Source organism: Ochotona curzoniae, unplaced genomic scaffold (assembly GCF_017591425.1).
Source record: "Ochotona curzoniae isolate NIBS_2020 unplaced genomic scaffold, NIBS_Ocur_1.0 contig_1071, whole genome shotgun sequence".
Classification (NCBI taxonomy): Eukaryota; Metazoa; Chordata; class Mammalia; order Lagomorpha; family Ochotonidae; genus Ochotona; species Ochotona curzoniae.
Genome location: NW_024464939.1, coordinates 3,723,890 through 3,737,196, shown reverse-complemented (window position 1 = coordinate 3,737,196; position 13,307 = coordinate 3,723,890). Strand labels below are relative to the sequence as shown.

Below are 13,307 nucleotides of genomic sequence, written 5' to 3'. Positions count from 1 at the left end.
AAGCCACTGGAAAAAACAAATCTCACCAGTAAAGTTAATTGTGTAATTATAAAGGGATTAGGTAAATTCCTATTTCTTCTCGGGACATCTTTAAAGCAACCTTATAAAATATCTGTATGTAATATTGTTGGACCTCAATATGTAAAATTTATCTGATGTAATAATACAGAGGAGCTAAGTGGGAACAAATCTGTCTTGGGCAAGCCTTGTGGCTCAGTGGGTTAAGACCTTGGCATCCTATAACATAGAGCTGGTTTGAGTCCTGGATGCCCCATTTCAGATCCAGCTCCCTGCTGATGTGCCTGGGAGAGCCGCAGACAGCAGCCCAAGTACTGGTGGCCCTGGGACCCATGTCAGATACCTGATGAAATTCTAGGCCCCTTGCTTTAGCTTGGATTAGGCCTGGCTATTGTAGCCATCTGGGCAGAGAACAAGCAGATGGAACATCTATCTTCCTGTTTTTCAATAAACAAACACAAATAAATAAGATTAAAAATAAATAAATAAGCAAGTTGTATAGGAATAAGGAAATGACAACTGACCCAAGGCTGTAGTTTGAATCCACAAAAACAAATGAAGAAGGGAAAAAAACATAAAACTGCAAAGACTCTATACACTTTCTAATTTTAATTTTTGGGCTCATTATACTTTTAACTTTGGGTTCTATATACTTACTCATTTTAAATTTGGGGCTGGCCTGTGTCACAGTGTGTAAAGCTACCACCTGTTCCACTTCCAACCCAGCTCCGTGAAGGCAACCTGGAAGAAGCTCCTGGCTTTGGACCAGCTGTTATGGCCATTTGGGGATGAGACAGCAGAAGGAAGACTATCTCCGTCTCTCCTTCCCTCTGTAATACTGTCTTTCAAATAGTTTGAAAAATCATGAAAAAATACTTAAATGAATTGAAATGTTCCACAGAAAATATTAATGAGAAAGGAAGCATAATAAGGCAAACAGAAAATAAAAACAACCATTAAAAAAACACAAAGTTTGTGAAAGAGCACACATAAATTCAGCTACAGTGAACACACCACGTAAGAACAGACTGAACAGATGAAAACCAAGTGTCAAGGTGAGAACGCTCACCTCCTGTCTCAGAGTGCCTGTGCTGCATTCCTGGCCCTGCCTCTCGACTCCAGCCTCCTGCCAACGCAGACCTCGGGAGGCACAAGTGACAGCTCAGGGACTGGGCTCCTGCCACCCACATGGGATACTGCGTGTATGCCCCTGCCTAGAGCATAAGCCTCTGCCCAGCCTAGGACACAGTGGGCATCTGAAAGGGGCAAAGAACCAGTAGGTAGGAATTCTCCTTCTCTCTGATGTGTCTGTGCTTCTCAAGAAACCAAAAGTGGTCATAAGGAAAATGAACACCACAGTGAGCCGTCACTTCCTACCACCCGGGGAAGGCTAGAGGCACAAAGGAAGCATAGGTGTGGGGTTAAAACACGGCTTGCTTCCTCACATCCTGTACTGGAGTCCCTGGGTTAGAATGTAAGCTCCACTTCTGATCTAGATTCCTGCTATTGAGCACCATAGTGTGTCTTTGAGGTGGAGGGCAGCAAACGATACCTCAAGTTGCCACCACCTGCCTGGGAGGCCTGGAAGCTGCTCCTGGCTTTGTTCTTGTCTCTCTACATCTCTTTCTTTCCTTCCAGATAAATAAATACTTCTAAAAAAAAAAAAGACCCTGCATACGTGTACACAAATCACCAGAAGCATTACTCCTAATAGCCAAAAAAATGGAAGCAAGCAAATGTCCATCAACTGATGATGGATACACAAACTGTGCCACATCCACACAATGTTACTTGACACTGAAAGGATGGTATACACACACACACACCGTATGGGTGACTGGTGAAAATGTTAAGACTGAGTGAAAGAAACCAGTCACAGAAGATGACAGGTTACATGACCCCATGTGCAGGATATGTCCTGAATAGCAAATGTGAAGAAAAGAGAGTAGCAGTGATGGCCATGGGGTGGCAGTGGCTGCGATTAGTTAACTGAAACATTGGGGTTTCTTTTTTGGAGTTGAGGAAAATGCCTTCATTAAAATTGGTAGTGACAATTTTACATGTGAGTGAATACATTAAAAATTGCTGAGTTCTACACTTGAAATGGGTGAATTGCAGGGTGTTTGAAGAATTTCTCAGGAAAGTGGAATTTAAACATTTACTTATGTCTATATAAAGACACATTTTGAAAAGATTTATTAAGGAAACAAAACAAGGGGGATAATAGGCACGAGATAGTTTCATTCTTGATAAGTGTGTTACAAGATCTGAGGTAAGCTAGTTCAAAATCCAACTCTTTAAAGGATTTATACTTACTGAATTAACTAATTTTTCTGCAAAGATGTATTTAATCTAAATACACAGTTACAGGTTTGACTGTAAGGTCAATGAACATAAAGGTAGCTGTATTCATCGTTGATAAGCTGCTGTACAAAGCTACTAACTTACAACACAAAACTTGTTTGTATTACAGACTCTGTTTAGAATGCATGCTTCTTTGTGCTATTGTCATTTGAATACATCTGTATAGTGAAAATTACTTTGGTGCATCTCTTAATCAGCCACACACAGGATTACATAGGTGAAGATTAAAATTTTGCACATTCTTGTAAATGGGAATTAAAAATGCCTTTATACTAATTTTTTGTTGTAATTTTCACATCTAATTTAAGGTATTAAGCCTACACATTCAAAAATTTCATATTATTTGATATTATTTCAAAACAATGGTTGAATTTTACTTGTAACTTTTCAGAGCTGTGAATACATATCAGTAACTAAAACGACTAGTGCTAGCAACAGACTCAACACTGGACAAATGAGGAGAGAATATATTGAGATGTAAATCCGGAAGTACTTATTTACTTTATAAAACATTCTTAAATATACAATTAAAAATGGATGCCTTTTGAATACTCATGCATTAAAAACAAATTTACCAAAAACAATCAACTTTCAAAAACCCACCAACTATATAAAGAGAGGCACTACTTTTATCATAAAGGCATTAAATGTTTAAACAGTACAAAAAGAGAAAACATCCAAAACAACTCATTTCTAACAAACAACCCAGTTAAGATGGCTACTCACAGTGTCCTTCAAGAAACAATATTCTTTCAAAAAATTTTTCAATTGCAATGTACAGCACATTTCAAGTTCCATTTCTACCTTTCTTTTAGTCTGGACAGTATGGAAACGTACCACAACGCTGATGCTACTGGTAACGTGGGTTAACATCCTGGAAAACAGATGGCCGTCTACACACACAGAAAGGAGTGAAGAGGAAAGCGCTCCAGTAAAGCACAGGAACCACTGAGGACACATCCTGGGAAAGGCGCTGTTGGACTACTTCTCTGTGTGTGAAAACCATACAGTCTACCTTCACAAACCCACCCAGCCATGACATCACAAAGCAACATGATCATATTGGACCAATGCTGTGTGTGTTAGCTGTCTAACCATTCCTACTTATGCAGCAAACACTTCCAGTCTAACAAAAAGCACCATGATACAGATGCCAAGTTACACGTTTGCAGAGTCAGCACCACAGGCCTTATCATTCAAACAAGTTTCATTTGTTGGATCATTTGGTATTTTAGAAGCTAGGCTGGAAATCCCATCCCTATACTTAACAAAGTTTTGGTAATTCCTGGGTTAGCAGTAACAGTGGCTACAGGATGGTAAAAGACTTATTAATGAGGTAAAAATTAGCAAAAGTTATCTCAGAATGTCTTGCTGTCTAAAACCACAAAACAAGAAAGTAAACTTATAAATAAAGAAGTTAAGGCACTTATTTCAATATCAAGGGTAGAGTAGGTTTTGCATCTCTTTGATAAATTCTATCCCCTCTAAATCTAGATATATTCCTCTCACAGATTTTCCCATTAACCTTAACTACTGCAAGTTACACATTGCTCGTATTATTCTAAATCATGTGTTATTCTATAAATAAGGAACCCAATCGTAACCTTCCTACTTCAAGTTTCCTAGTATTGGGGTCTTAACTGAGAATGAAACAGAAGCAGTCAAGCTTATCTCTCATTTCCAATATTACCACTCACACTTAAAAACTAACTTTTCTACCTGATGCTGAATGAAAAATTCACTATTTGAAAAATTCAATAGAAAATATCTCAAATCTATTTTATTTACAAAATAAGCTGACAGAAGCAAAAGAAACTTACTAATAAAACAACCAAATCTAATAACAGCACATGTGGTCATAATATAAATCAATAAAAACTCCAAGATTTCATACTACATTAAAAAAAAAAAAAAAGGGTCCAATTTCCCTGGCAAAACACCCGAGCTGACTTGTAAATTCACATTCTCTCACATGCTCTAGCCTTAAGTACCACAGTAAGACTGACTTTCCTGTGGCCTTCCATCATTATGGTCTCACCACTTAGACACAGGGTCAGCCTGGGGCATGCTGCCTGCACTTATTTTACTGTACAGTATCAAAAGCCATAGAGTGAAATGAGAACCAGTCAGACTTATGCTGACATACATTAACCCCAACATCCAACAGTTTCCAGCTTCCAAAAGGCAAGCTTCCTAGAGTCAGTCTAAGAATGCACACACTTTCAAAAGGCACAGATGCAGATAACAAAGACCACAGAAAGGTTCCTTTCTGCTGAACAGGAATTTAGAATTCAGTGGCAGGACCGCCACAGTGCTCTCTCCAGCCAGAAAAATGATGAAAACTCACAGGTGAAACGAACATGCATTTCATGTTATTAAAATTATATATGTGTATTGTTATATCTATCTTGAGTTTAACAAATTATTTTAGGGTTTCCTTTAATAAATGATAAGAAACATAATATTTTGGACTGTGAAACTGTGCTGTAAATTTTATTGTGTCATTTTGTTTGTCACTTTGAAAATTGCTTCACAGTTTCACAAATATCACTTGTGTTTTATAATTCCTGTATGCAGAGGTATGTTTAATATAGTATTTGCATACTGTTGCTCCAAAATCTGCATACTGCATCCAAAACTGTTGCTCATTTGGTGTACATGTTTATTCTGCTAATTTTTTACTTAATGTTTCAGTATAAAATACACGAATAAATTATCCCACACCCATATATTTTTAAAAACCTGAACAATTTTTTTTGTTTTAAAATATAGAGAGGTAACAAGAATTATTATTGTATCATGATCATATTGCTACCAGACATAAGTAAAACAAGGTAATCACATAACAGGTGATCATAAAAGAAAAAGCGCAATGCCATGCACCATACAGTACTGAAAAAGTGCTCGCGTGGCTACGCAGCAGATGATGGGGGCTGCATCGACAAAGGCTTCCAGATATGTCTATACATACAGCCTTAAATATAATTTTCTTTTATATCATTTCCATTTCTTTTATCTCATTTTCACATATTACATTAGCTTTTGTCATGAAATTTCAATTGTTACAAAACATGAAACACCTTCAGAAACTTGGTGAGGGTGAGAATAATTCTTTCCTTCTATTGCATAATTATGTCAATTAAGTTTTTATTAAATGCTACACCTAGGAGATAACCCTGATCTTAAAAAAAAATCAAAATCCAGATCTACATCATGGTAAAATGAAGATGTATGTGGAAACTGCTATAATACATAAAATCTTTAAACACCTTGTAATAGTGAGAAAGATGTTTCTCTGGAAATTGCAGAGCACTAGATGTGACAGTAACACTCTGTTTCCCGCAGAACTCTGGATCCAGTTAAGAGCAGGCGGGAGAGAAATGCAGCAGTGTTTCAGATGTCCATACTGCGATCTGCAACAGACCCCATGTAGGTAGAAGAAAATCACTTTATTTCACGTGGCACAAGTCTTCCAAATAAAGGCCCTGTAATTTTTCAAGACTGGAAGGATATCACAGTGTTGATTTTATACACAAAGTAGGATCTGTTCCAGTACACTCTAGTGAAATAATTCACATATGGAGAATAGTTAATTTTGACCTCATGACAAAATCGTCCATATTTCGAATAGGTTAGCTTGTCACCTTCTTCACAAACCACCTATTAAAGAATATAAAACATCATGTTAGCAATCTTATTAAGTTTAGATGAAAAGTACCATCAATGTACAAGTAATTTATGTTCATATGAAAAACTATTATTAGAAAACATGAGTACAGAACATCTCACATTGCTTAGCAAACAGAAACTACATCCATTAGGCTCCTAAGCTTCCCATTCAGAGTGAAAAAAAAGAATTAAGTGTTTCCGATTTTTAAAAACTTTAATCCTAAAATCTAGAAGGCGATGTTTTCATAATCCATTATTACTGGTGCAAAGGGCTCTACAGGAATTCTACCCAAGCAAAGAAATAGCTATGCTTTCTTTCTAATGTGTATTCCATCCCTTCTCCTCTCAGAGAACTGACTCAGAATTGCCTAGTGAGCAAGTATGCTTTTATGACTTATGCCAAGCTTCACCTTTTCATTGATTGATGTTCACTGTGATAGTTTAGCCAGCAAGAAGGGTTTTTTACAACAAAATGCTAAATATTATTTTAATACCTATAAAAGAACTCAACTTTAAAAGCGGAAGGACAATTACTCGTGGGAATTTACCCAAAGTGAAATTAGCTTATGAAAGAGCTATCTGTCCCCCAATGTTTTCAGCAGCTCAATTCACAATAGCTAAGGTGCGGAATTAACCTAGATGTCCATCAGGTGATGACTGGATAAAGAAAATGTGGAAAAATACAATACAAAATACAATTCAGCCATAAATAAGAATAAAGCTGTATCTTTTGGAACAAAATGGATGCAATCGGAAATCACTGCGCTTAGTGAAATAAGCCAGCCCAAAAAGACACATATCACGTTTCCCCTGATTTGTGGTAATCTACAGGAGCAAAAGTGACATTCAGAGATTTGATAATTATTTACAGCCTTTCTCTAATACTCTTGAGGAGCAGTGGCTTTTCCCCTACTTGCTATTTGCTGAATTCTTCACTGATACAGTATTAAGCCTGTGACTATGAGGTGGACTGAGAGCATGTCAGTCATTACAGATTAAAAACAAAAAGATGAAGGAGGAGGGAGCTTGAGAACAAGGATGGGAGTGAAGATTGGGTGGGAAGTGTTACTCTGCTTTTAAATTTGTACGGTGAAATACATGAAATTTGTTCAACTTACTTAAGTGAAAGGAGAAGTGGTGGCAGGAGGAACCTAGGGGGTGGGTGTTCAACTGTGGGCTAGGGTAAAAGGAGCCCTCAGCAGCATTGCAGCTTGCAGAGAGTACCCGAGCCAGGTCGGACCCAATGCTTGCGACTCTGGCCATGGACACTGCAGCCATGTGGTGAGCGAGTCTTGAGCTTTTGGGAGGTCTGACAGATTTCCATCCCCATGGTGAGTACTTTATGTGGAAATCTTGGGAATGGGATTAGGTCCCTGGCGCCACCCTGCCGCTACCACCTTGTGCCAGGAGGAACCTAGAGGGTGGGTGTTTGACCTTGGGGGCTCGGGTGACAGCAGCCCTCCACAGCGTGACAGCTACAAAGGGTACCTGAGCCAGGTGGGACCCAATGCTTGGAACTCTGGTCATGGACAACATCGCCACGTGGTGAGTGAGTCCTGAGCTTTTGGGAGGCCAGCATGCCAAGTGGCATGGGTTTCGCCAGCCTGGAAGTGGGCTCTAAGGTTTATGGGTATGTAATTGCTGCCTAGAGACATACATGGATAAGATCAATGTGAGTTAAGCTAAGGGATTAATCCAGTGTGATTCCCGATGACGGGGTCACTGACATTGCTGGCAATCGTGGGGACTGAGACCTAGTGGTTTGGAGGGGGAGAATCCAGATCTGTTTGGGTCAGACTGATTCACCAGCCCACATGGGAGTCCTGAGATGGGCTGTTAGTGTACAACATCACTGATTGCCACACACCAGCAAACAGCCACGGCTGAGGGCATGTCTGGCAGGCTAGATCCCAGGCCCTGACTGAGTATAGGTTCAGAGGATGGGTCACATTAGGAAGGGTCATGACACCAACCAGCACACAAGAGAACCAGGTCTGGGGGTAGATTCTGCGGGGGATAAATGGGCCCAAACCTGTGGAAATACAAGTCCCTCTGGTTAGCTTAAGAGTTGGGGTGGTGATTCATGGAATCTGCCATCACTCAAGGATAAAGGAACTGACAAAAGTCTGGGCAGGTCAAGGCAGCACCCAAATGTGCATCCTAAAACAGGGTGTGGGGTGGACTGGGATGCAACTTTTACCAGTTCATAAAGGCCAAGATGGAAGGGTAGACTATGCTGGGCACTGATCTAATACCCATTGGCATGTATGAGATCTGGGTCTGGGAGTGAGTCAAGTGGAGGAACTTGGGGAAAATCTCCTAGAGGGCCATAAATCTGACTGACAATCACAATAGTCCAGGCCAGAGGGTCAGGAAAGCTTGGTAAAGTAGCTTTAATGGTTGGCTAAAGTGTGGTTGGTTATGGAAGGGGGTGGACCCAGCAGGGCCGAGCAAACCTTAGTTCACCAGCAAGAACAGAAAACAACCTAGGTTATGCTGAGCTAGGCTCTTACACCAATTGGTTTGCATGAGCCAGGGATGATAGCACAGACTGGTTTGCATGAGCCAGGGATGACAGCATAGACTGGTTTGCATGAACAAGGGATGCCAGAATACAGTATCTAAGGCAAAGGCCAAGACAGTGAGGGATACTGCCAAGCTGGGTCAGAGAAACCACAGAATGCACGCAATCTATGCCTGGGGAAAAGCCCGGTTGAGGAGCGAAAGGGACACCCTAGCTCGTTGGGGTTCCCACTGAGGAGCAAGGGGCTGGAGTGGGGACTGCATTCTGGTCTGCACATGGCTGCAGTCTCCATTGGCACAAGTGTGGACTGGGACTGGATGCTCTGAGCCGGGCTAGACTCCAGCACCACCTGGTGCTCTGGAGGACCAGGATAGATGTAGGATGGACTAGGCTAGGGCTCTGTCCCTACTGAGCCATGTGTGAGCTGTTTTTGGGTATGGACGAGCCTTGGCTGGGCTAAAATATCCAACAGTAAGAACCAGAATGGGTTGAAGGCAAGTCAGAAAAAGCCACTGTCCCTGCCAGGACAGGAAGTAGACTGAGTAGGGCTGGCCCATGGGCCTACCTGGCATTGGGAGAGGTTCTGATGGAGGAACTTGGGCTACTCCTCTGTCAGGACACAGTCCACACAGGTGAGCACAAGAACCACAATAATGAACATCCCAGACAGGCCAGGGAAAGGTACCCACCAGCATACATTTGGCACAGGTCAGGGGCAGACCAGGCTGAACCAGTTCACATCAGCCACTGATGATCCCAGCGCCACAACAGTGTGGGTCAGGCCAGGTTCGGTCGCAACACATATCAGTACACAGTATGGCTAGGACAGGATACACACTGTGCTGGGCTAGGTTATAACCCTCACCAGCTGGAACTGGGGGTGGGCCGGGCCGGGCCAGGCTACAGAACCCACTAGCAAATGCCAAGGTTAGGCGAGCCATGCCAGACTAGGCAGTAACGCTAATAGGAACCAGGGAGGGAGGGGGTAAAACTGGTAGGGGGAATGTGGAGGGCCCCCAGCTGGAACACCTCACCCAATGAAGAGCATGAGTTGGGATGGGGGCAAACTAGACCAAGCAGGGCTACAACACCTGTGGGCCTCATGTGAGCCAGAACAGGGAAGAGCCAGGCTTGGTTGACTCTTCCTACTAGTGCAAGCATAAATCAGTGGGTGAGGGTTGGTTGGGCTTTGCCGCAGCATCAGATAGCAGATGCTGGCACCAGTAGCTAATCTCTCAAGTTAAACTCCAGAACCACCTGGAGAGTGCATGATCCGGGAGTGGGAGTGGACCCATTAGGAAAACAGTGGGAACCTCCCTCTTGGGTTGCCACTCTGACTGGAGAGCATGAAAACCAGGACTGGGGCATGGGTGGCTGGACAGAATGACACCCACCAACATGTGTGTGGGCTGGATAGTGGAGCTAGATAGTGGGCTGAACCAGGCTTCAATGCCCACTAACAAGTAGGAGAGCTGAATGGGATGTGGGACAGACTGGACCAGTCTGCTGTACATACTGGCAAGCACAGGAACAAGGGTGGGGGCAGGTCTGGTGGGGGTTATTGCAGGTCTCTCCGACTAGGTTGCGGCTCCCACTGGTTTATGTGAGGGCCGAGTGTGTGCTGGGCAGAATCAGGCTGAATCAGGCTGGACTGCAACACCTATTGGTTTGTGTGGAAGACAGGGCTGGAAACAGAACTGACCCAGCAATTGCAACCACCAGCATATGCATAAGCTGATTGGGGCGATGGACTGTGTTGGACCCGGTACTGGCATGCACACACAGAATCAGGTCTGGGATCACCTCAGACAAAGTTTCTTTGGCAATCTCCCCAATCGAACTGCTGGACTCAGAACCCCAACCATGAAGAGAAGTGCAGGTTCTATGGTCTGCCATGGAGTGCAAGTGCCAGAGCCGAGCGTCCTCAGAGGCTCAGACGAACAGTTGACAGCATTTCCAGGTGCACATGGAGGATATGGCAGTCCATCGGAACTTGGAAAGGACACTTGGTACCACAACAGAGGACGGAGGACACAACAAATGAATCACCTGCCCCAGTCATGTGTTGGCAGTGAAAAGCTGGGCAAATGGAGACTCTAAAGTGGACTATGTCAGCCAGTAGATTCTGGAGAGATTTCAATATGTTTGGAATGGTGAGAGTGGCAGCAATTCATAACTGTTCAACTATCAAAACCACTTGAGCAGAATCCTCAGAGCATGCTCCACGTCATGGATCTGGGATGGGGTGGGAGGTGGGGTGGGGCTTCTCCCTTTATCTTCCCCCTTACCCCAAATACAAAAAAAATAATAATCATAATGTGTCTTACCCACTTTCCGGTAACCCTTGACCCTTTGTGCCCTAATCAGCTATGTAAAGATTATCAAGTATAATAATATAAAATAAAAAAAAAGGAGAAGCAAATTCATCTTTAAAACCTGGACAACCCAGGAGGACAGGTTCCAGACAGCCGATATAACACGGCACTGAGTCTGAATACTGGATGTTTGTAAAATTCCACTTACCACTATAAACCAGATAACACAGCCATCAAGTATCAAAAGAGAAAATTTCCAACATATACAGCATAAAACAGAATAAGACTAAATGGTTACTAAGAAAAAGAACATAGAACTTATTATAAAATTAAGTTCCTCACTAAAAAAACTCTCCTACCAGCCTTCTCCAGTTAGCACATTCATAGCACACACACTGTACGCTGAGAAAGCAGCTTAGGAAAATGGCTTGACTTCAACACAGAAATTTAAATCTAACTATATCCTAAACAAGTAATTGGGCTCTCGATACAGTTAGGTGTGAAACAAGAACTCAGTGTATAGGAAATGTGTAAATTTAGCTAAGTATTTTTTCTAGAGATGAATAAAAAATTACATGAAATTTTCTGTGTAACATTTGAAATAGCTCTTTGTAGATTGCTATATTAAAATAATACATAGCAAATTATACCATTTTTATACAAATGTCCAACGATTCATATGCAAAAGCAAGGCATTGGATGAAGAATTCAGATATTGGCAAAATTAATTTTTTTCGCAAAAAAATGTCAACCTGCTTGGTGTATTGGAAAATACTTCATATTGATTTTAATTAGCATTTCCACTATTACATAACACTGATAATATTAAGTTTCAAAAATAAAGTTTGAAGATGCTAAGTTTAAAAAAATCATTTTTCTTAAAAAGAAAATTCAACTTTGTAAATTGTAACTTACATGGCCATTTGCAACATCCAGTAAGTCTTTAACCCTACAGCCTCTTGTGGTTCCCACCTCATTGCAGATGGCATCCTCTACAATGAGGTAATTAGCCTGGTAGGATGTCAGTATTTTATAGATATCCTCAGCAGATCGCTTTGAATAGATTTGATAGATCTGAAAAAAAATTGAAACCCATCTTTAAGACACTAAAATTTATATTAGTCAAAACTATGCAACCATTACTACATTCATAGTACTATCTTTGGAAAATATAGTACTATTTCTTTGTGAAGACTGATTAATTTGAAACAGTGACAGAGATGGGGGACAGAAAGTGAGTGAACCTGTGGATTCACTCCCAAAAGGGCAGTAACATCCACTTCGGGGCTAGGCATTTCAGCTGGATTGGCAAAAGAGTGGCAGAGATACAAACCAGTATTCCAATATAGGATGTGGGTATTTCAGTGGTGGCTTAACCTGTTTCACCACTATTCAAGGTTACTTGATTTCTTCCCTCAAGAAGGCACACTAGAGGGCCAGTGCCTTAGCATAGTAGACTTAGCATGGTAGACTTAACACAATAGAATAAGCATAGTAGACTAAGTAGATGCAGCATTGGCAGACAATATGGGCACCAGTTCTAATCTAGCTCCATGCATATGGCCTTGGAAGGCAGTGGAGGTTGGCTCCTCTGGGTCTCCCATCCGGGTGCAGGGTCCCAAGGCCTTGGGCAGTCCTCGACTGCTTTCCCAGGCCACAAGCAGGGAGCTGGATGGGAAGTGTGGCAGCCAGGACACCAATCAGCACTGATATGTGATCCTGGTACATGCAAGGCAAGGACTTTAGCCACTAAGATACCGCACTAAGCCCACAAACAATATTTATTTTTAAAGATTTATTTATTTATTGGAAAGTCAGATATACAGAGAGAAGGAAAGACAGAGAGGAAGATCTTCCGTCCAATGAACTACTCCCCAAGTGACCGCAATGGCCGATGCTATGCCGATCCGAAGCCAGGATCCAGGAACTTCTTCCCGGTATCCCACACGGGTGCAGGGTCCCAAAGCTTTGGGCTGTCCTCTGCTGCTTTCCCAGGCCACAAGCAGGGAGCTGGATGGGAAGCAGGGCCTCGGTGTTAGAACCGGCGCCCATATGGGATCCCAGGGCGTTCAAGGCGAGGACCTTAGCTGCTAGGCCACGCCACCAGGCCCCACAAACAATATTTTTAAAAAAATGTTTTAACCACTGTGTAAAACACTTGCCCCACCTCATCTTTTCAACTGTCACAACTGTTATTGAAAACTTCACCGTAGCTAGGAAAATGACAATTATTATTCCTAGTATTTTATAAACTCAAATTACCATTCACAATATATCTTTTAACCTTTATTGAGGTATTTTACATATATATAATGCACCTATTATAATCCAATGGTTTTTACTATATTTACTCAGTGCAATCGATTTTAGAAACGCCATAGCCCTTATTTGTCATCCCCAAGCCTCTCTGTCCCCGT

The 13,307-nt window shown here is 41.8% G+C and overlaps 1 protein-coding gene across 1 annotated transcript in view; it reads right to left on the bottom strand.

Annotated features, from left to right (window-relative positions):
* Nucleotides 1–2,197: 2,197 nt before the first annotated feature.
* The window catches only part of DPY19L4 (dpy-19 like 4), a 62,388-nt gene continuing 51,278 nt past the window's right edge, over nt 2,198–13,307 (bottom strand). Inside the window, exons 18-19 of the mRNA XM_040993439.1 lie at nt 11,806–11,964; nt 2,198–6,042 (exon numbers count right to left, since the gene is read on the bottom strand). Of these exons, the coding sequence (XP_040849373.1) occupies nt 5,878–6,042; nt 11,806–11,964 (324 nt within the window). The 3' untranslated portion in view covers nt 2,198–5,877. The remainder of the gene's footprint in view (nt 6,043–11,805; nt 11,965–13,307) is intronic.